Source organism: Crocodylus siamensis, chromosome 4 (genome assembly GCF_052110815.1).
Source record: "Crocodylus siamensis isolate JL-2025a chromosome 4, ASM5211081v1, whole genome shotgun sequence".
Taxonomy (NCBI): domain Eukaryota; kingdom Metazoa; phylum Chordata; order Crocodylia; family Crocodylidae; genus Crocodylus; species Crocodylus siamensis.
Genome location: NC_143398.1, coordinates 111,710,649 through 111,734,424, shown reverse-complemented (window position 1 = coordinate 111,734,424; position 23,776 = coordinate 111,710,649). Strand labels below are relative to the sequence as shown.

Sequence of the window (23,776 nt, the reverse complement as noted above, 5' to 3'; positions counted from 1 at the left end):
AAAAATTTCTTTCCCTGTTGACTACTAAGATGACTTTTAACTCTTATAAGTAAAAGACGAATGCTATGCAAGCCATTTTACATATACTTTCATTTCACTGTTAAAAGCAAATGTCCAGAAGTCACAATGATGAGATCAAATATGCTATTAATTACCCCTCGCATTTCCAACTTCAAACGCCAGCATCAGCTTCAAATCCCATTCAGTCAGTGCTTGGGAAAACACTCCTGTCAATAGTCTCCATTGTATTCTGAAGTGCAAGTTCTATTCTGCAAAGCCACTCTCTGTGGGGCACCACGCTTATTGATTTTCTGTGATTTCCACATCAAATGTGCTCAGCTTACAAGACAAAGGACTTCTCACAGCAAGACCCATCAGCTCACCTGGGGCTCTTGGGGGCGGGAAAGGCATGCTGGGTTTCTTTCATTTTGGATATCACCACCAGCAACAAAAGGTTCTCCATGGCAAATTATTCCCTCAATGACACGTACAGCCTTCCCCTTTCCTCCCCAAAACCTTAAATTGAAATTCAGAAGCATAAACGGTTGGGATGTATTAAACAGTTCTGTCAGTGATGGGCAAAATGGCACAGAATCCAACACACACCGCTTGGTTGAGCTGGCTTTGCAGAGTTAACAAGAGCACAAAGCAGTAAACTTTTATTGTTATTAGTTTAAATCACTGAAATCAGCAGACTTGACTTAAGGAGCAGATCTGCTGAGTAAGAAACTGTAATTTTTTGCACGGTTGCCTTTCAGGTTAGAATGGCACATTATGGCATTGCCGTAAATAGGGAGCAGCATGCAAATATTTTCTAAGAGCATTAATCGTAGCTTGTTGACTGAACCAACTCTGAAAAAAAAGTGAAATGTCTATACCCCGTTTGGCCCACTCAGCCCTTCTGACCTATATGGGGCAGATGAGGGAAGCTTTGCTTCCCAACCTTGGCCAGTTTTGGAAGGGTCAGCAGTGTCTGCAGCACTACCCCCACTTAACCCTGAATTCCGCAAAGCACTAAGCATTTGCTTAACTCCATTCTTCCTAAAACAAACACCTAATTTTTAATACGTGCTTAGTGAGACTTAAGAACATGTCTACAGATAAATGCTTAATGATAGGGATGGACTCATATATGTGCTTAAAGTTCTTTGCTGAACTAGGGCCTGGATCAACCTGCTCACAGGTACACAAGGATCATGCCATGCAGTTGAACAAGACAGGCTCTTTGTGCCCTCTTCTGACTACACCCTGGTATAGGTACATGGTCTAGGTTCAATACTGCCCTATGCATTCCACAGGATGCTCAGCCAGTCAGCGAACAATCCCTTTCTTAAGCACTTTGCAATACAGCAAAATGAAAGATTTGGAACTTTAAAAGACTGCATTAAACAAATATTTTCATTTTCCTTATTATTTATTATGCTTACAACTAACTCACCTTGCATCTACCTTGCACAAGGAGTCTTCTGTTCGCCCATGTGCTTTTCCTTACATAGTATAAGCCTCCCCACATTGTAACATCGTTCTGTTTCCACTCTTAAATAAAGGAATTATTCTGTGGATGTGCATGTGTGCATACACATCCGTGTACATGTGAACAGGGTGCAATACAGTTAATTGCTAACCTATTACCAGAGGTCTACCTAACTTGAGGAGGTGGCCGGCCAATTTCATGGGCAGAACTCGAGGCTGGCCATCATTTTTGTGGACTGAATGTGGTGAGCCCCCCCATGCCTCCAATTGGTCAAGGTGCCTCAGTGGCCTCTCCCCTCACCACTGATTGGTTGTGAGAGTTAGCTTTTATGAGGACCCACCCCTCACTGCCAATTGGTGGAGAGGTGGAACTGCATGGCAGGCACCCTTCTCAGCCAATCAGTGGTGAGGTGCAGGGGCAACAGCCACCTTGCTGGCAGCCCCCCACCCCTTTCCTCCCCGATGATCTGTGCAGCTAGGCTGCAGCACCATGACTGCTGGCTCCCTTTGGGAGCCAGCATTTTATTTTCAATAAGGTTTGTTTGGTTATTTTGGCAGCAAGCCCACCAAAAATCATAGAACCTCCTGTTTTTCACAGTTTATACCGTGAATTAACTGTACACAACCTGGCAGATTTCACCCAAGGACCAAAATAAACTTGAGCAGTTGACACTGAAGAACCATGGCCCATTCCAGGCTGAGAAAGGACATACTAGTAGAAGATGAGAGACAAAATATAGGGGCAGAAGCAACAATTCATCGAAAGTTGCAGCTGGGGACAGGACGATCATAGAATAGCAGGAATTAGGCTAAGTACAGCCCTACTATATATAATATATTAAAAGCCCACTCTAGCCAACAAATCAGCTCTTTGCCTTCAACAAATTTGTTCTGAGCTATTCCTACAGGACTCTCTTCTTGCTCCCTTTATGTTTTCACTTCTTTTTCCTGTTGTTGCTTGCTTCCTCCTACTTACTTCCTTTACCGGTTCCTCCCCCCCCACCCCCCGTATATACAGTCTCCCTTTTACCCGCCCCAGATGGGCATCCCACTCTACTTCATTTCTAGGACAAGTATCTATGTCAGAGCTCCTTTCCCTGTAGGAAGAAGGCTTTCATCCTCTCTAGAAGCCCAATCTGAAAACTATCCCAAAACCCCATTCCTCTAAAAAGACTCTGCTCCCCATTAATGAATGCATCACTGCCCACCCAGTCTCAGCACAGACATATCCTTCTTTCAACAGTCTAACTCTCCCAGCAACAAGGGATACCTTCTAAGGACCTTGTTGTAAGTTAATTTTGAACAAGTCCTGGAGCTCTTAACCCCTGGACTGTCAACACATTAAGAAGCTTGTTATGTGGCACAAAGTTATGCCACTCCTGGACAGGATTCTCTCTTAATCCAAATAACCCTGCTCCTGTTCCATCAAGGTGTGGCCACTCCCCAGAGGTGTGCTGCTCAAGTGGAAGGTGCGACTGCAACTAGCACTAAACTGATCAACATTTGTGTGGCTCAAAGTGTAATGTGTAACAAGGCCCTAACACCTCCAGTCCCAAGTACTTACCACTACCATAATCTAGCCATTAGCTGAAGGATAAGCACAATGGAGTCCTAGCAGTCAGCTGAGGGAGCTGATGGAAGTACTGGTGGGCAAGGAAAGGGAGGGTTCCTGTGAGCTCACATCTGCCTGTTTTAGAGCTCCATTATGCAGACTCAACAGGAAGGAAGAGTCTGTGATTCACCTCCCCACTGACACGGAGGGCAAGGGAAAGAGGCAATATAAACCATTAGGATGTAAAGAGATGGAAAACCTGACTTCAGATTATTGAAAGAACATGTGTGCTAAAAAGGCAGCAGTGGGGTGTCAAATCCACATTATCCTAAATTCTTGCAGTTTCCTTTGTCTCTTCCAGCTGCTCCCCATCGATGGATCCCCTTAGCAAACCAACTGAGGGCATCAGGTCCTCTCCAGGACTAGCAGCCTCTACCCATATGTTCCACCCATAATGGGATTACACTAAAGAAAAAGCTGAAGCTCATGCTTACATTTCCACTCAGATTGATGCTAAACTAATGCATATGTACTACTCTTTACTCACTAGATTGGAACTGTACAGTAAAGCACATCTGGCTCCCGTGTGCTGAGGGATGAATGTATTCAACATATGTCACTGTGCTGCTGTGACTACACTGGCAGGACATTCAGCATGGATTTCATGAGTAAATACAAGCCAAGGGTAAGACTGGGGGGCATGAATAGATGATTGAGCTAAATTAATCTGTGGTGTAATCCCAGTAAGTGTGATAGAGTTATGAGGCATGAATTTTGCCTACAAATTCTGCATATAAAATAGTCTATAAGTTCCTTGTTTTTCAGAGTGTTTTCCCTGAACTTCCCAGTACCCATCCTCTGTATCTGTTCTGGCGTAATGTCTGGGTGACTAGAATTGTGCTTAGTATTACAGATGTGGTCTGAATTAACACAGAAGCAATTATAGTTTTTTTTCCCTATTCAAAAGTAAAAGAACCATAAGGCTATACAGCTTTCTTTTGAATTGTTGGCATTAATCATGGAAGGTTTGGCCTGAAACTTGCACTTAAATTAATTGGAATCTGAGCCAAGGACATAATCACCACGGTTTCCATTTTTTAAGTAGAAAATACTGTTTATGGAGATAGGAGTGGCTTCACTTTTACACAATTCATTTCCTATTTCACATCTTTCTAAAGTTTACCTTAACAGAGCTTCATCTGCTTCAACATTGCAAAACTGACTTAAAGATTTATAAAAACAATGCTAGAGGTCATGTCATTATCTCTGATGCTGAGAAAATAAAACTGCTCTGGCCAATAGTTTACACAATAAACAATCCATTTGCAAATAGCCTACATTTAAATTTTTACCTCATAATCAGACAATTGTTGAAAACATCTGGAAATAAATTTAATACATTTATCAACAAAACACATATCAAAGTGGGCTTTTTCAATGTAAAATATATAAGGCTATAAAATAAGGCAGTTTAGGAAACAGAAACCAAGAAGAACTATACACAATATATTTTTGACCCTTCGTGGTATTTGTTTGTCCTAGGCAAATACAGTGATCATACAAATTACTTCATGAAGTAGAAAATAAGCCATTCTTTTACAAAAAGCAAAGACAACATAATTAATAATAATGCAAGAGTAAAAGTTTTATTTTGCTTAAAAACACCTACTTCATGCAACAATAAATTGTGAGACATTTCTTATTTTAAAAAACAATGTTTTAAAAAGTTGAAAAGGAATTTCTTTTCTGTGGTCATTCCTACCTGAAAAGGGATTCTCTTGATAACCAGATTTCATTCTGTTTCACAGTTTTCCAAGAGAAGAGCAGCAGGAGCAGCAAAGCGGAGAGGGTTGTGGCAGTAACACCACATTTATTTAACCATGTACAGAGCTTTTTAAAACCGTGAACAAAAAGAATACAGTACCCCATGCTGGAAAAGCAAACAGAGAGGGAAAAAGATTACAGGTTTTGTTTTAGAGTTTGTATACAAGATTATGTCAATATTCCATGCAATACACAGTAACTTTTTTTAGATTGACTTCATTTTTCAGGAAAACAAATTCAGATTAAACAGTCCCTTCTTTTTTCCCTTGAAATCAATTCACAGCCAAACAAATGTATGTGCATGCAGTATATATTGTAGTGTTATTATGATACTTAGATAAGCAATCTGCTACATCATAATACTAATAATACTTAGTAGTGATATAGTTGCTTACAGCTCTCTAATGAATTCTCTACACAGCTTCAGCAGTATTATCATTCCTGTTTTACAGATCAGGAACCTGAGGCTAAGAAACTGAGCATCTTTTCCAAGTTCCCAGCAAGAGATATTCAGAGGCAGGATTAGAATTTAGGAGTTCTTAAGTCCTGCACAGAGAGTGTCCCTTCTTACATGTAGGAAAGTGATTCTCAAGCAGGGTGCCAGGGTAAAGCGCATTGTACACACATGTTATTTAAGATTTGAAAACAGTAGATCTAAGCTGATAAGAGGCTGAGGTAAGTGAGGGGTGAGGAGATAAACATAAAGGCAGGCTCAGACTCTCCCTGCCTAGCTGCTCCCCTGCCCCACTGCCTGCCTCCTCTGCAAGGTAGTAAGCACTGTAATAAATAAATTAGTTTTTTAAATGCTGCTTAATTCACAAAAAGTTATGGAGGGGGCTTCAAGTCTGATGAGGTATTCCTTAAGACTAAAAATACTCAGAACCACTGGTGTTGGGAGTTTAAAGGGGTTGAGCTGATGCTATTACTGTTTTCAAAGCTTAAATAACATGTGTGTACAATGTGCTTTACACCAAACAGCTCTGACATTACCTATCCTGTCATTCATACTGGTAATACCCTACTACTCCTCAAGAATCAAACTAATAAGGAACAAGGTAGTTCTCAACCTCTACAATATCACAGCCTACCTCCAACACCATACACAGCACCACAATCCACCTACCCCTCAACACTACTACCTGCCACCCCACAGCTGGCTTCCATCCACCCCTCCCAACACAGAAACATAGAAAATTAGGGCTGGAAGCGACCTCAGGAGGCCATCTAGTCCAAACACCTGCTCAAAGCAGAACTATCCCCAACTAGTTCACCCCAGCCAAGGCTTTGTCTAGCCGGGTCTTAAAACCTCCAAGGATGGAGATCCCACAACATCTCTGGGTAGACTTTTCCAGTGCTTTACTACCCTCCTCATGAGAAAGTTCTTCCTGAACTTCTCTTGCTGCAACTTGAGAGCACTGCTCCTGGTTCTGTTATCTGCTACCACTGAAAAAAGTCTAGCTTCAACCTCTTTGGAACCATCCTTCAGGTAGTTAAAGGCTGCTATTTAAATACCCCTTCAGTCATCTCTTTTCCAGACTAAATAAGCCCAGCTCCCTCAGCCTCTCCTTAGAAGCCATGTGCCCCAGCTCCCTCACCATTTTTGTTGCCCTCCACTGGACTCTCTCCAGTTTGTCCACATCCTTTCTCTAGTGGGGGGCCAAAAACTGGACACAGTACTCCAGATGTCGCCTCACCAGTGCTAAATAGAGGGGAACAATCACTTCCTTAGATCTGCTGGCAATATTCCTACTAATGCAGCTCAGTATACTATTAGCCTTCTTTGCAACAAGGACACACTATTAGCTCATATTCATTTATTATTCACTATACCCCCAGGTCCTTTTTTGCAGAGCTGCTGCTTAGCCTGTCAGTGCCCAGCTTGTACTAGTGCATGGGACTGTTCCATCCAAGTGCAGGACTTCGCACTTGTCCTTGAACCTCACAAGATTTCTTTTGGACCAATCCTCCAATTTTTTGTGGTCTCTCTGAATCCTAGCCCTACCTTCCAGTGTATCTACTACTCCCCACAGCTTGCTGTTATCTGCAAACTTGTCAAGGGTGCAATCCATCCCATCTTCCAGGTCACTGATGAAAACATTGAATAAAACTGGATTCATGACTGACCCCTGGGGCATTCCACTTGATTCTGGCTGCCAACTAGACATCGAGCCATTGACTACTACCCTCTGAGCTAGTTTTCTGTCCACCTTACAGACCATTCATCCAATCTGTACTTCCTTAGCTTGCTTGCAAGAAAGTTGTGGAAGACCATATCAAAAACCTTGCTAAAGTCAAGGGTGTAAGTTGTAGCCAGGTTGGTCCAAGGACGTAGGCAGACAAGGTTCTTTGGGTGAATCTGATATCTTTTTAAAGCAGCCACTGGTTGCTTTACCACTCCACCCAGGAAGAGCACAGACTATCTGCAGATGCTTCCTCAGCCTGACAAAGGGTGTTTGTGCCCAAAAGCTTACTAAGAAGAATTTTTCCAACTATTTGATTTGATCTAATAAAAGATATCAGATTTACCAATAGAACCTTGTCTGCCTATGTCCTTAGACCAACATGTCTACAACCTACACCCCTGAAACATGGATGATATCACATTTTGCCATTTGGAAAGGAAATTACACAACATGAAAAAGAAAGAAGCCTGAGTACTTCAGACTTTTTCTTCATCCTCTGTTACTAGGTTGCCTCTCATTTAGTAAGGGACCCACACGTTCCCTGATCTTCCTCTTGTTGCTGACATACTTGTAGAAGCCCTTCGCTTCCCTTGTTAGCTGCAATTCCAATTGAGCTTTGGGCTTCCTGATTTCATCCCTGCATGCCCAAACAATACTCTTATACTCCTCCCTCATTGTTTGTCCAAGTTTCCACTCCTTATAAGCTTCCTTTTTGTGTTTTAACTCACTGAGGAGTTCCCTGCTAAGCCAAGCTGGCCTTCTGCCATACTAGCTAGTCTTCCTGAGCATCGGGATGGTAATCAATCTTCCTGCAACATCATGCACAGCTTTACGATCTAGCTTTCTAGTCACCTTTTTGTCAGGCATGCTGCAGACTCATCTAAGGTAGCACTGCATGTGTTAGCTCCCAAAAAGAATCAGCTAAGCTGTAGTAGTGTGGTCCTACACCTGAGCCAATTAACTTTCCAACTGAGCACAGCTAATTAGTCCACCTAATGGCAATGCCATATGAATGGGGTTCTGCAGCTTTCATACAGGTGCTGATCTACGTAGCATTAAGAATGTTTATGGATTATCTCATCCTCTCCTGTCTCCTGGTAGCTACCCAACTGCACCAGATCTGGTCCAGTGTTAAAAACCATTACAGAAAGGTATTAGTCATTCTCAATGCAGCAGGATCTGGAGGGCAAGGCCTCTCTCTCTATGTTTGTACATCACCTAACAAAATCAGGTTCACTGTTGCTTATGGCCAATGGGTCCAGGCTTCTCAATCAGGGTGCCATGGCATTCAGGGCTTCCATTAGAACCTTTCAAGGATGCTGTGCGGTTCCACACAATGCTATCAGTGGGAGGCATGCAAGCATAATTCACAAGATAAAAACAGAGATTTCAAATGGGAATCCACCATTTAAAAATATTCTGACTTCTAGCCTGAATTATCTTCAATAGAAGAATTGCTCTATTTTTCTGTAGTCAAAAGGCAAGTAAAAACTAAAAGCTGACATTTTCTGAGAGAGGCCTTGAGTCTGAAAAGATTTAGAACTGCTGAAAAGATTGAGAACTTCTTCTCTATGACAGTCACAAGGCCTATAATGCTTATATGTGCTAAGAAAGGATTTATTGCAAAACAAGAGGAAACTGAACTGGATTTCATAATACCAGTATATTAATTACAGTGTGGTTACAGTGTAATTACAGTACAGATCTCATTTCTAGTATATAATTCCTGCTAATTCATATAATCAGAAGCCACACAACTCCTAAGTTACCTTATACCATCCCTTTAATCTGATAATGAACACCTTTATTGTTTTAATTGCATTACTTTACCTACATGGCAACAATAAAGTAATAACTATGTGGTTATGTTTTCTGATGCATGCAAAAGCCTACACTACGAAGTATAAAAACATAGCAAAATGAATACACTGAGTGGCTTTTAATTGCCTACCACTGCTATCTCACTGAATTACCTAGAATTTTCAGGTACATTTCCTCTGTATTTTTCTGATTCTATATGAGACTATTAAGAAGTTCCCTCAAAGGCATACTATATTTTGAAGCAAACTGCTATTCAACTTCAAACTGATTTATGCACTTAACTCTGCAACTAGAGTCTATTATGTAATATTTTTGACATAAAAAATGAAATCTTTAATTGCTTTGTTAATGGCATTTTATGTGAAGTTTTCAAGACATTTTCTATATACTTTAATGAACCTCTAAATGAAACAATATACAAAATCTCTAGATGTAACTACACATAAATTAATATAAAGGCTGAAGGTGCAGAATCTGAATTAGTCCTAGTCTATGTAGCTTCCTCAGGAAAGAGGATGGAATGGACACTTCTGGAAATGTAGTTATAATCAATCCAAATGCAGGAAAACAAAAGCAGTTCCCAGAAGCTGCCATGTCCTGAACTAAGTATATTTGCCTTGAAACAAAGGAAAACAACTCTCCAGCCAGCACAGAGAAAATCTCCAGACATTCCAGTGGATTCTACCTAAAATTGCAGAAGAAGGGGAAATTCCAAATTTCCATTGAGACTGTTTTGATGGGGAAAGGGACAACCCAAGTACATAATTTCCATATCAGATATGTCATCACAGGTGGAAGACAGGTTGGTAAAGTCAACTGGAAATCAGAATGGGAAGTACAGATTTTTTAATGGTTTCCTATTATGTTTTGTTTCAATTTTCTACAGCTCTGCCCTCTTGAGATGCCAGGCACCCTATCACTGCAAAGATATCAAACATGAGTGTGATCTGCCATGAATCTCCCTGGATCAGCTCTGGCCCTGAGGGATTTAGACACACTTAAGAGCTCTTCAATTGTATTTAGCAGGGCTTGAATGCCTACAGAGCTATATAGCAACAGTTCTGTCTTCCAATTGCATCTGGATGCCACTCACATGTCTGTCCTTCTCTTTAGTAATTTGGCAGTGTTAGTGAATGAAGCTTGAAGTGTTTCCCTCCTACCTCTTCAATTTAATCCCTTAATCACTGTTATGGGACCAAGCTTCAGAATTAAGCATGTACATTTATAATTATACCACTTTGAAGTCTGGGGGTAGGAGAGGATTTATTCTGGCTCAATTGAATCCCCTGTAACTGTTTCATCTGCCCTTTCCAACCCCCTAGCAAGGACAACCTAAACCAGAACATCTTATGCCTGAATGAAATAGGGTTAAATTACCACTTTTTAGCTTCATTTATTCCAGGATAGGAGCATAAGAAAACTATTATAACAGACATACTGATACACAGTCATGAGTGGTAAGATCCCTCCCTTCCTTTTAAAACAATACAATTGTTCATTTATCCACATTCTGAATTCCCAGTTGGTCTACACCAAAAAAAACCCAGGCCAATTCACTCTGCTTGAGCTTGTAATATGGGTGGTCCCCTATGTGTATAAATAATATTTATACATGACAAGTCCCACCAACATGACAGTAGATTTGTCCACACAATGAGTACTGGGGGAGTCAGCCATAATATTTATTCAAGTTTACCCTGATCCCTCAAATACTTATGTCTGTTTTTAACTTTTTAAAATTTGGCTTCATTCACACCATTGCTATGTTTAAAGTATAGCCTCTAAACATTCACCTACTGCAATGAATTGAAAACTGGTCAAAAATAGCCTTTTAAAAATTAAATTTTGTTTTAGTAGGGAAAAGCAATACAAAAAGAACTCAGATAATAGAAAAAACTTAACTGTGAAAATGGAGTTCATATTGCCCCATTTTTTAAAATTGGAAGTTTTCCACCAAGTATAAGCATTGGACTAGCTCTATGCAACTACTGCAAAACAGCTAAAAATGAGTTATGCATCTGGCATTTCTTTCATGTCAGCATTCAATTCTCCTACTGGCGCAATTTTATTTTGCCATAAGGACACTTTTCAGGATGCATCTGAACATTTATCTTTTGTTTACTATGCCTGTATTTTCGTTGCACTGTTTCTTACTTTGTATGTTGCTTTTTCTAAAAAACCATTTGCAATAAATTACTCACAACAAGACATTTTCAGTTACAAATAGCTGGTGCTTCCACTGAGCCAAACCATTCAGTCTTTATGGATACGGAATATCATTATAAGGTCTCCAAAAAGTGAATCTCGGTAATCAAGTCCTTCCCAAGTCTCCAAAGCTGGCAGTTTCTACCACAGATACTGGCTTTCAACAATTTAGTTTTTATGATGGAATTCTCAGGGAGTTCCTTACTTTTTGAAGTTCTAGGCAAACACATTCTCCAAACATTATAGACATTTCCAGCTAATAAAAAGCAAGAAGACCTATGGTGCATCTACATGTTGCCATATGGCAATATTGCTACAGTAGTAGCAGTACAGGAGGTTACTGTGCCTTGCGCGCGGTGCATGATTAGATTTCATCACTGTCACCATAGCAGAGTGCTATACCGAAGGAGTGTGCTGCTATGGTGATGTAGCTGGCTATCATGTGTAGATCCACCTGATCCAGATGTGCCCCTAGAAGCATTTATATAGTTGATATTTACACATGCCAACTCCTGAGATCTATCTGCTTATTGGAACCCATTAAACAAACAAATCAAATTAACAAATTGTGCATACTCATCCAGTGTATCAAAAGAGAAGCTTGTATAACACTTGTATAATACTTCCTCGGCCAACTTACACACCTCAACCCATTTGTTTGTTTCTCTAGTAATGTCTTGCCTTAAACTAGATTGAAAGCTGTTAGCACAGCGGTTGATTTTTACTACGACTGTACATTGCCAGCACAATGCACGTCCCAGGCTGGGTTGTGGCTTCTATGCTATAGTGCAATGGAAACATGCACTGATAAGGTCAGTGGTCCTGGACTGAATGTTTCCTGTCATGCATTTTAGGTCAGCATAACCCATGGAGTACAGAGTGGGAATTTGGCACTTAGTGGGGGAAAAGGAAACATTTTTTCTTGCTATTTTTTTTCCTCTTAATTTATGGGAGTTGTTTGAAGCAGCTCAGGGGTTTGGAATGTTAGAAGCAAGCCAAGCAACAATGAACTAATAAAGCACCTAAAGCTGAAGCTTTTGAAGCATTTAAAGCTGAAGCATCTCAAGTTGTCTGATGATTATAACTTATCAAGCAGCTCTAATTCATTAGAGACAGAAGTTACACATAAACCAGTTTAAGTGATCAGAAACTAGTTTAAACCTGTAACACAACAGAAGTTCAGTGTACATAAACCACTTTCAAAATGGCCAAAACTGGTTGAAGATAAACCTGGTTGAATGCAGTATTATTAACTGATTTAGGTCAAACTGGTTTATGGAACTTCTGTCCCAGATCCCTTCCTGGTTCAAGTAAACTTACAGACCCCCAGCATCACAGCATGCTTTGCAGCCCTGGGCTATGCTGTCTGCAGCGGAGCAGGGATTGCCTCACTCCTCTGCTCCTCAGCCTTGCTTCCTGTCTGCCTCCATCAGTCCATGCGGGCAGAGGACAGAAGAGGAGGGGGCAGGGGAACAGACCCCTAGACCCTGCCTTGCCAGGGTCTACAAAGCACATGGGGGGAAGGAAAGCTCCTGTGGTGGGGGCTTTTCCACCTTCAGCAGTCCTCCTCCCTCCCCCTTCCCAGCTGCTGATTGCTTCAGCTACTACCACAGGAGGGAGGGAGAAGAAGTCCTCTGGTGCTTGCCCATACAGCCCAGCATGGGGGCACCAAGGAGCCCCTGCCTTGGGAGGCTTCCCCCCACCCCAACCCAGGGTCCCCCAGCCTGGGGCAGTCCCAGGGAGCGGAGGGAAATTCTGCCTTAGTTGCTTTGGGTCTCAGGGATAGCCCAGGGCAGCCTTAGGGAGTAAAGGGAAATTATCTTGTTCCTCCACAGCCAGTTTCGCCTGAGCTGCTGCGAGTCTGAGGCAAAACTTTTTGCAAGGGAGTGGCAGAATTTTCCTCCATGCCCTGAGGCTGCCCCAGGTTATCCCTAAGACTTCCAGCAGCTAAGGCAAGCAGTAGGGGTGTGCAAAGCAGGCCATATTTAATTTGGATTTGAATTCAGATTCGGCCTGATCTGGGCAACAGTGATTTGATTTGTTGATTCAGATCACTGTCCCAATTTGATTCAGCTGAATCCAAATCTGAAGATTCGATGCTGATTTGGAGAATCAGCAATTCAGCGATAGACATAGCTTTAAATGTTTTTTCTACATACTTTGAGATACCAGGCATGGCTTGTGAACACTGAGCTGGTGGGGTGGATGGAGCGTCCCACAGGAGTTGGGGGGGAGGGGGCCAGATGCTCGGCAGCAGACCCTGCTCCCGCACCCTTCTGGCTCAGCAATTGGCTGCGGGGGGAATCCCAGGTGTTGCCTCAGACCCAGGAGACACCAGTCGCTGTGCTGGGGGGGGAGGGAGGGTCCCCCACACACTCTGCAGTGGACCCAGAAGTGGACCAGAAGTGCCTCTGTATGAAACCTGACTGTTCACACTGACTGTATGCATTCCTACTTAAACATCTGGCCCATTACGTTCAAATCAGAATACAATCTCGGTGTTACTCTCAATCTCTCTGACACACTGCAGGGGAATTCTGCTTTATTCCTGGCACAAGCTGGAGGCCAGCTATCAGAACTATGGGACTCCCTGTCCTCTTCCCTCCCTACTCCAAGTGGGCAGAGGTCAAGATTTCATCTTAACATTAGCTGCCTGAGAAATATTTTTTTCCTCACAAAAATTTGAGGAAAAAATGAATATTTCCCCAAAATGTCTTTTTTTTAAAGACATTTTCCATCAAAAAAGCATTTAACAGGACACTTTAACTTGTTACTATAACTAATATATTTTTAGACATTTTTATTTTTTGTTTATTTATTTAGCACACTAATTATTTTGGCTAGATTTTGTATTTATCACAATGTATTTATTTTATCTTAATCTTCTGTTCTGGCCCTACCCACCAAGTGAATCAGTGGTTTTACCAAAATGCTATTTAACCAAATGTGCCAGCTGTTTTTAAGTTATTTTCCCATCAAATTATTTAAAGAAAAGCAGGTTTTGTTTTCTCTTTGGGACAAGATACGCTCTGCTACTGTAACAGAACAGAACACATACCATTTCAAAATGACAGGCCCTCACAATCTGGCACGCAGAATAAAACATGAAGGGGCAATGAAAATAAAATAGCAACACAACTAAACCTTTAAATAGTTCTTCCATGATGTCACAATGAAAAAAATTATTATAGGAGAACCAAGGGCTACAAAAATTCTTCAACCCCACGGGAAGCATATACACATGAGCTTCCTATTTGGCACACGCACCAGCATGCTGACAGTCTCATGACTCCTGGGGTTTTGGTCTCCTGCTACATCTTAGGAATGTCCTGAATTATAATGAAGTCAAGGCTATACTTAGTAGGCAAACTTTGTGCACCATTTACATGCGTTTCTTGCCACAGTGCTCTCAGTGGGTTGTGGGATGACAGATTTTCATCTATAATTTCTGCAATTTGTTAACACCATTTCTCTTGTGAGCAAGTGCACTGAAGTGAGGCACAAACAAGATGGGAATGAGGTGACAAAGTCTATGACTCCCATAGGGTAACACACAAATTGCACGGTTTAAATAAGAAGCAAAGTGCAGACATCTAATACTGGCAGCATACTTGTTTACTATTTAGTAATTATATCAAACTCCATTTTTTCTTTACCTACTGTGTCTAATTTCAGAAACTCCTGCTGTTGACAATGTTCTAAATGTAATCCATCTAGTTGTGCATCATACTGCACCTACTTTTCATTAAAAAAAAAAGAGGGAATGCTTTTGTTGCACTTTGGGAAATTGGGAATGCTTTTATTGCAGTTTCTTGATTATGTTGCCTCCTTATAGGCAGCCTGTAGTTACTGCCTCCTGCTCCCCACTTTGCCCTCCCCCAGGATTCTCATTCCATTCCTTTGTAGTACTCTGCATATTTATGAGTTCCCCCCACCTTTTTGGTGAAATGTTGAGATCTATTGATACAAAACACCATGTAGGTGTTATTTTAATAATACTAATAATTCTAATACTAATAGTAATGATAATAATAAATGTCTATGACTCAGTCTTTGCAGCATGGTTGAATGTAGTTCGATTCTTAATAGAATTTTTTATCACAGAAAAAAAAAAAGAGCTCTATTTTGGAGTATTGTGCATCAGGGAAGCCCTAGCTGCTTTTATGGACAAGACAACTTGTGTTACTCTGAAACGATGTTTCTGGATTATCAAGGAACAGTACTACACAATAGAGATAGGTTTGTAATTTGAGGAATAAAAAAGGTGGATTCAACTACCTATAAGCACCTCCCCACCCAAGCATTTTTAATACATTTTAACAACCTAAGTGTTTTGAGGGATTTTTTTATGGATTGAAATCTTGATTATATGGATGCAAACTTGGAATAAATCCACTGACTTCACAGGAGTTAGTCCAGGTTTGAGATTAAAATCTGGACCTATACAGGTTATATGATCCATACTGAAAACAGGATGTGGGAGTCCACTAAATAGAACAAAGGGATTATCTTAAATATACAGAGAACAGAAGATGCAATTTAACTTTGCCATTTCACCCTGGAGGCTCTTTCTGTAGCTGCTAACCTCATTGTTGATTTTCAGTAGTTATTTAAGATGATTCCCTTTTGTTCTATAAAAGCAAACCTTACTTTGAAGCTACTCTGAGGCAAGCTCAACCCCTTCGTGCATCACATAAATTAACTACATATTTTTATTTTGCTACCCTTCAGAGAATTGTGCGACTACATCATGGAAGCACAACGTCTGATGTCAATACCAAGTGATAAACATGAACACATATAGTTTTCTTCTATTTAGAAATTTATTACAAGCTTCCTAGTCTCAGTTGTACATGCACCATATCAGGGAACATATATTTTCACATTTCCTAATTATTGGCGATCATTAGAGTTTTATGAGACTCATTTACTAAGTATCAGTAGCAGGCATCCAGGTGCCTGTAGATGTTTCTCCTGTCACCTCTAAGTCAATGAATGATGGATGCCAGGAAGGGCATTGAATAGGGGACAGATCACTGTAAGGATATCCTGTTTGATGCTCTCCCTGTATAGCATCCACTTCTGCCCCTGTCAGAGACAGGCTATTGGGCTAAATGGACTATTGAACTGACTCAGTATGACAGTGCTCATGTTCTTATTACACAACATATGCATCTCAAAACACAAGGTACATGCAATAGTCCTCCAAGGGGACTGTGAGCAGTACCACCAAAATCCTAAGCTGGCATGTCCAGGCAGTTGAATAAGTCCCCAATCCAGGAAGGAAATTTAGGACATGCGTGATTTAAGCCTTTAAGTGGTCTCTTTGAAATGAAGGAAACAACTCAAAGACAAAATGTTTTGGTGAATTAGGGCTTAAGAAACCAGAAGATGAAAAATACAAGCATTTTCTTGCATAGAACATGCCCTGGAATATCACACACACCTTGTTTTTGAAAGTTAGAACAAAGAAAAAAAGATATTTCCTTGTAGTAACTAAGCAGCAAACACTAGAGAGCAGAGGCTGCTAGTTGTTGCTTATTTATTACTCCCTGTGCATCTAGTGCAGATTTTATGTTCACTTTTGCCCTTAACCAGAAGAAAGCATTTTTACTGTATTTCGGGCATATAATGCACACTGCAATTTCTAGCAGCTGGTTTTGGAGGAAAAGAAGTGCATAATGTATACTAGAATTCAAAGCTGAAACTGCTGGTTTTTATTTCAAAATATGAAGTAGAAAAAACTGCTCTCTTACTTGAGATAAGACACTCTATACCAGCGGTTCCTAAACTCTGACAGATTGCACACTACTAATTTAAAACGATACAACCTTAAGTACCACCAGCAATGTTTTGTCATATAAAGTAATTATAATCAATCCATTAACGCGTACCACTGACAGATTGTCTGCATACCACTGGTGTACCACAAACTGGGAACCACTGCTCTATACCAACTGAGGCCGAGTATCGCAAATTAACCCTGCATTCTCTCCAAGTGCCATTCCAATCCCCTGCCCAATCTGCTGCTCTGCCTTCTGCTTCTGCCCAGTACTCTGTCCTGATTAGCTATCTATCTGCCACTGTGCTACTTCTCCCCTTCCCAATCTCCCACATGCCATACACAGAGGCTGCCTGTGCCACTTGTGGCAGGTGGGCCACAGGTTGGACATCCCTGCTCTATACCACACACTGACAGAAAGAGACAAATCGATTCAGCTTTACTTCCAAGCCGAGCAGCAGCACAGCAAAGAGAAAATTGTAAAGCTAAATTAATCACTTCTAACATAATTGGTTGCTCTAGCACTTTTCTAATGGGGGCCAATCAATTGCAAAAAGCAGGCTTGGCATGCCATTAAAACTACATCCAATCCTGTATGCACTAATGCAGGCACTGAAGAGGGAGAATTTGGGAACAGACACTTATCAAAGGGGTCACTCTGCTAAAGAGTTCTAAAAAAATGTCAGCCTGAGTCACTGCATGCTACTGCCAATAGGGGTTGGTTTTGCTCTCCACTGGGACAAAATCAAGACCCCAAAATTTTCAGAAAATCAGTGGGTGAATGCATGTTTATATATGTACATATGCCAGAGGGTAAGAAAACAGTTATGGGCCAATCCAGAATAGCTGATAGCCCAATATTTAGGGCAAAAGTTTTACTTTGACAAAGAAGCATTTTTAGACAAAAGAAATAATTGCTTAATTAAAACATTCTCAAACAGCTCGTCATTAACCCTTAACAGAAGCAAAAAGAAAATATCCCAGTACACCCCTACAAAGAGCAGCATGGGTTTGTTTGGTTTTTTTCTTTTGTTTTTCTAATCTTACTCTGACCCTGATGCCTCCGAAGCCATGGAATAACTCCCAAGGATGTCAACAGGAATGCTCCCAGACCATTAGCATAAAAAAAAGGGAGGGAGAGAGAGAAAGCCACAACTCTGGCCAGGCAGACTTTAATCTGAAAGGGGACTTGTGACCTGCAGATTAAAGACATTATGGGCATTTTTACATGTGCTCTGGGAGGGGTGTTGGGCACTTTAATTAGTGAGCTACACTAATTGAAAGCATCTGCACGTCACATGTATCAGCCTCCCTGCACTGAAAAAACAGTGGTGGGGTGCATTGAACTAAAGCTCATTGAACATTTTTTGTTTCAAAGCACCCAGCCACCATTTTTTCCATGCAAGGTCATACGGGGACGCTGACACACATGACGTAGAAGGCTGCTGGAGCCCATCAATTTCTGGGTTTCCAGCATGTTGGTGCAGGCTCCCCACATGTCTGTAGAAGCTTTATAGAATCGCTGTTAAATTAAAAGCCAATCTCTATTTCAAGCTACATTAAGAAAGTCTAATACACTAAGCCAGGTTATAAAGCTCAACTGATTTACACTAGCTAAAAAAGGAGGCACTATGGACACCATCATGTGTATGGGCTAATTACCTAAAAACTCCATTTCCCTTATGAAAAAGAAACTATGTTATTAAATAGTAAGAAGTTCAGAAAACAATTGAATGACTACTTAACACTAGGATCCACTTTCCTTCTCTTCCCCTGTTCCCACAGAAGTCACCTACAAGTGCAAACTCACTTCAATAAAAGTGTTTGGCTCCAAGATTTCACTTTGAACTGATTCTGATCTGAAGTACTTCCTGGTAATATGGATCTTTTTATGCCTTTGATTACAACACATATTTTAGAAAGGAAACATACTTCATTGTAAAGTAGAAGTCCTAATCTAATTTAGTGGTGAATCAGTACAATTAATAAGGATGAAAGTTCAGCTTCAGTCAACTTGATTATCACCAGGAAATTAAACTGATTTTTATATTTTTAATCCCTGTGTTTTGTTTCTCCATGTTATTTATATGGAAATAACCCTGATCACAATAAATGCTTTCTCAAGAGCTATTTCCTTAACCTAATTCATTACAATGAAAAGAAAAAGCTTTCTAATTTTTATATTAAAGTTAATATTCTAGTAATCATCATAAACTCAGCTGTTCCCTGAACAATTTGTATGTAGTCAAAATGCAATGCATTTTCCAAAGGCACGCTTTATATTTAGGTAAAGAAACTAAGACTGTAGTCTAGACCAAAAGCACCATAAACTAATCTTGTTTTGGTTTTATAACTCTATTTGGCTTTTATTCCCACATCTTTCTTGGCTTTTGCCAAAATATCTAGCACTAGCATTTCTTGCTAGTATTAACAAAGAAAGCTCTACTTTGATGTTTCTTTAGCATGTTTAATATAAAACAGACAAATAGCCACTTGTTAGGAGTTTGCTTTGAACACATCTGAAAGGCTGACTACTTGCAACATTTAGCATCTTTACAGAGCTAGTTTTCAAATGACTGGGCAGAGATGAACTAATCCTCACGCAAGCCCTCTGAAATAGGTAGGTGAATATTTTCTCTATATTAGAGATGGAAAAACAGGCAAGAAGTTGGAGTGCCTCATCTAAAGCTGCCCACTGATTCAATGGCAGGCCCATGTTTAGAATTCAGGACCAGAGCATATGCATTCTTCCACAATGCCACCTTCGCTGAAACTCTGGAGTGGTCTGCATGGTTCTATTAATGTCAACAGAGTTATACTAATGAAACCAGCTAAAAACGTGGCCTCTTGCCTTCAGATCATATACTCTCAGGAACATTCATATACCACTGCTTGCAGTGTGTATTCAAAGGGGACGCAAGCAATCAAATATGTTCATGCAAGGAATACAGTCTAGTTGGCTCCTTTGGCCAGCTCTTCAGTGTTAGAAGTCATAACACAACAAAAAGGCATTTTTGTAGGTAAACTGATTATATTTATGACATAAAATGATAGGCATAGCAAGAGGTCCTGGTCCTGCTGCAGTGAGTGGGTCTTTTTCACTGTGGTAAGAATGTGACAGTAACAAAAGAAGATTCTTCTTTAAGCAGAAGTTATATCATCACTTACAGTATTTCATCTAATATTAAAAGGAATCTTACAAAAGTAAGCAGGAATTTAGATTTTCAAGCTTGGTCAACAGATGGAATAAAACAGAATAAAAAAACATGGCAACAGAGTGTGAAAACTCATCACATTACACTCAATTATCATCTTTTACAAAATGACCATAAGAAAGAGAACGAAGTATTCCCTGAAGAGGGGTATATTATGAAACACTAGTTTCAAATGATTGCATTGTGAGGGAAGGTGACTTTTCTTCAGGCTTATTTAGGATCTCAATTTCAAAGAAATTACAAAATTGTACTGACTTAATTTCCATAATGGTTGTCAATTTCTAGCTTTTAATTAATATTCCACATGTTAATAATGGATGAAATTATACTAAGTGAAATGGATGCGTTAAGAAAAAGATAGCTATTTGCTCGTCTCTTATTTAAAGTATGAAACAGCAAAAAAATCTGTATGGCCTTTTTCTTGTACAATATTAAGAGAAGGCTGAACACAATCAAATCAATGTTTTCTGGGAAAATAAATAATTTTATCTGGATTCCAACTTTCTTACAGATTCCTTTCTAGAAATATAACAAGGTGACAGAAAAGTATTGATCTTACAACTTTTCCCAATGAACTCCTGACTCACTAAATAAAACACATGGCTAAATACTGTCAGCTGAAGAAATACCACACGTAGGCAGTGTGGAAATATGCAGCATGGAAATGTTCAGCATGAGCTCTTCACAGTGCCCTGTAAATTGCCTCTACAGACAGTGTGCAGGCACTGGCAAGATGACATCTCCTGCCTGGCAGAGCATTACTCTTAAATACTCCAGTACTTTCAACTAAATGGAAACCAGTGACTTAGTTCACCACCACAGGTAGAAGGGGCACAAACTGTAGGGAGAACTTATGATGGAGTAGAGGCAGTGAGTCAGGTGGCAATGATTTTTGTAGTTCCACTACTGGGGGCCAGCTTCAGTCTTGAGCTCCTAGAACACCAACACTTCCGACCACCCTTCAATGTGCCATCAGGATGTACCGAATCAGCAATGTCATCAGAAAACGGACATAAAACTGTCCCATTTTCCAAACCAGCCTCCACTGCACAAAACAGCATGACGCTTTTATTACAACTAGTTCTTCAGATCCCTCAACTTCTCCCTTTGATGTAATTAAAATCTTAGCTTGTCCTTATCCTCTGCATTGACTCTTTGACTAGGTTAGACTTCCTTCTAACAAAACTCCCATCGCTTACGTTCTTATAAATACCGGCTAACCCATTCCAGCATTCATGCGCAAGAGCAAGGTGACCTGATTTTTTCCCCTCTGTAATCAGCTCACACTTTATTTAATGAAGGCATGCAACTCCATACAGTCATTTCATCTTGGTTTTTGTCAGTTACGGCTGAAAAATCCACGGGCCTTTATTCAAATGTGAAGGTTCCAACGGCTGGCAAAAATAGGTGGTGACATAACTGTGCCATCCACGAAAGAATCATTTGGTGCTTCTGCAACCTAAGCATTACGATATGCAGCACAGATGCACTTGGTCTGAAAAGACTGTCTGGCTATAGTGTTTTTGCAGGGCTGTTTCCTGAAAATGTAGAAAAAAATAGGGAAGTAAATGCATAAAAAAAAGTGTAAGATTTTAAAAAACATCCTTTGATGTCAAACTGTAGGAGACATCAGAGCAAAACATGGCCAGGCATGACTGAAATAGAAATACAGTCACTGGCAGGTAAAGCCAGAGGAATTTTTGCTGAGAGACCCAAAGCACCCAAATTCTTTTCATAATTCAACTGGAGCAGAGTGTCAAGTGCCACATAGGAAAGGCTCATGGGCAGGCTTTGTACATCTAATTTTTCTGCGTGAGGACCAGTTGCCGAGTCAGAAGCTAATGCACCTAGTTACGTTCAGTTATGTTCTTCACGTTAAAGAGCAGTATAATTAACAGTTCTTTTTATTTTAAAACCAAATTGTGATGTTTTATACAACATGGAGTAGATTTTCAGGTGCCCAGGCCTACAAGTAGAAGCATATTTTCAAGAGACCACAACACTTAATCACAGAATCATAGGAATAGAAGGGACCTCAAGGGTTATCTGGTCATCCAACTCTCTACACAATTGCAGGAATGCTACTCCTGAATCATCTCTGGACAATGCTTATCCACCCTCCTCTTGAAAGCCTTCAGTGAAAGAGATCCCACTACTTCCCTGGGCAATCTATTCCTTTACTTCACTGTTCCAACATTAAAACAGGAGTTTTTTCTGAGATCTCATCTACTGCATTTACTTGAATAGAAGACAACCCTGAATATAAGATGATCCCCTAATAATTAGATTCTGTATGTGGAAAATTCATAAATTTGTTACAACTTTCCAGGTATCGAATCTAATTATCGGAGGTTTGCCTTGAATTTGTCCCCCTGCTACATCAGGAAAAATAAATCTGGGGGGGGTCAGGTAGCCCCTTGGCTCTCTACTTCCTGTTCCCCCCAACTTTTTTCCCCTGGCAGTCCCTTCCCCCCTCTCCTTACTATCAGACTCTGTTCTGTCTGAGCCCATGGAAGTGAGAAGCATATTTGTAAACAATAACCTTGAAATTAAACATGGCTGTAGTAATTTGTATATAGTATCCATATACTTAGTTCATCCAGAATTGATGCATGTTACCTTTTTTTTGAAACTGCTGGAAATATATATATATTTTAATTTAGTGTCTCAGGCCAAATCAGTTCCAAATTCCATCAACCGAGCAGAGCTCAGTTGTTCAGGTTTGTGTGGTGCTACCACCAGCAAGTAACCTAGCTGCCAAACTCAGTCTTGAGTTTCAGATCCTCCCAAATCCATGGCAGGCCTTCTACACCGAAGTTCTAAGCCCAGAGGTGTTGGGGTTCAGATGCCCCCTAAGTCTTGTTTGTCCCTAGCCAAAAAGACAAAGGAGCAAGCTAGAAGGAAATCCAGAGAGCAATCCCCCATTGCCATTAAATGCGTAGTTGAGATTCTCCCACTGGGAGGCTGAAGGACTCTAGGGCTGTGAGAAGTTTCAGTCACTGTTTCGATTTGGCAGAGATTTGGCCCAATGCAGTGGTCAAACCTCTGAATCCGAATCGAATCAGGAGATGCTTTAATCTCTCCAAATCAAATCAGAACCCTCCAAATCATTTCGGAGAGATTTGGAAAGATTTGGCGATTCGGACATAGACACAGCTTTAAATGTTTTTTCTACATACCTCAAGGTACCAGGCAGCTCGTGAATGGTGAGATGCTGGGGCAGATGGAGTGTCCCATGGGAGTGTGGAGAGGTCCCCAGCATGCTTGGCAGCAGAACTGGAAGTGGACCGGAAGCACTTCTGGTCCACTGCGGAGCACAATGCCCCCCCCCGCCTTGGCAACTGGTGCCTCCTGGGTCTGAGGGGGTACCTGGAGTCCCCCTGCAGCTGATTGCCAAGCCAGAGGAGCATGGGGGAACACCCCGACGTGATTGGCAGCAGACCTGTAAGTGGACCAGAAGTACTTCAGGTCCACTTCCAGGTTCGCCACCAAGCATGCAAGGGGCCCCCTGGTGCTCTTGTGGGATGCTCCTTCTACCCCACCATCACAGCATTCACGAGCCACACCTAGTACCTCAAGGTATGTAGAAAAAGCATTTAAATCTGTGTCTATGGCTGAATCACTGATTCTCTGAATCAGCATCAAATAGGGCTGTGCGAGGCTTTGGACAGAGCTTTGGATCCAGAGAAGCTTCGGACACTTCGGGGTCCAAAGCAGTACA

The 23,776-nt window shown here is 40.9% G+C and overlaps 1 protein-coding gene across 4 annotated transcripts in view; it reads right to left on the bottom strand.

Moving 5' to 3' along the window:
• Positions 1 to 23,776, bottom strand: part of TMTC1 (transmembrane O-mannosyltransferase targeting cadherins 1) — a 252,560-nt gene that overhangs the window by 75,838 nt on the left and 152,946 nt on the right. For 3 of the 4 annotated variants that reach the window (XM_090043366.1, XM_090043367.1, XM_090043370.1), the window contains one exon: positions 4,788 to 4,955. The exons of the other annotated variant lie outside the window; for it this stretch is intronic. In XM_090043366.1, the coding sequence (XP_089899492.1) occupies positions 4,788 to 4,955 (168 nt within the window). The remainder of the gene's footprint in view (positions 1 to 4,787; positions 4,956 to 23,776) is intronic. 4 annotated transcript variants of the gene reach the window in all.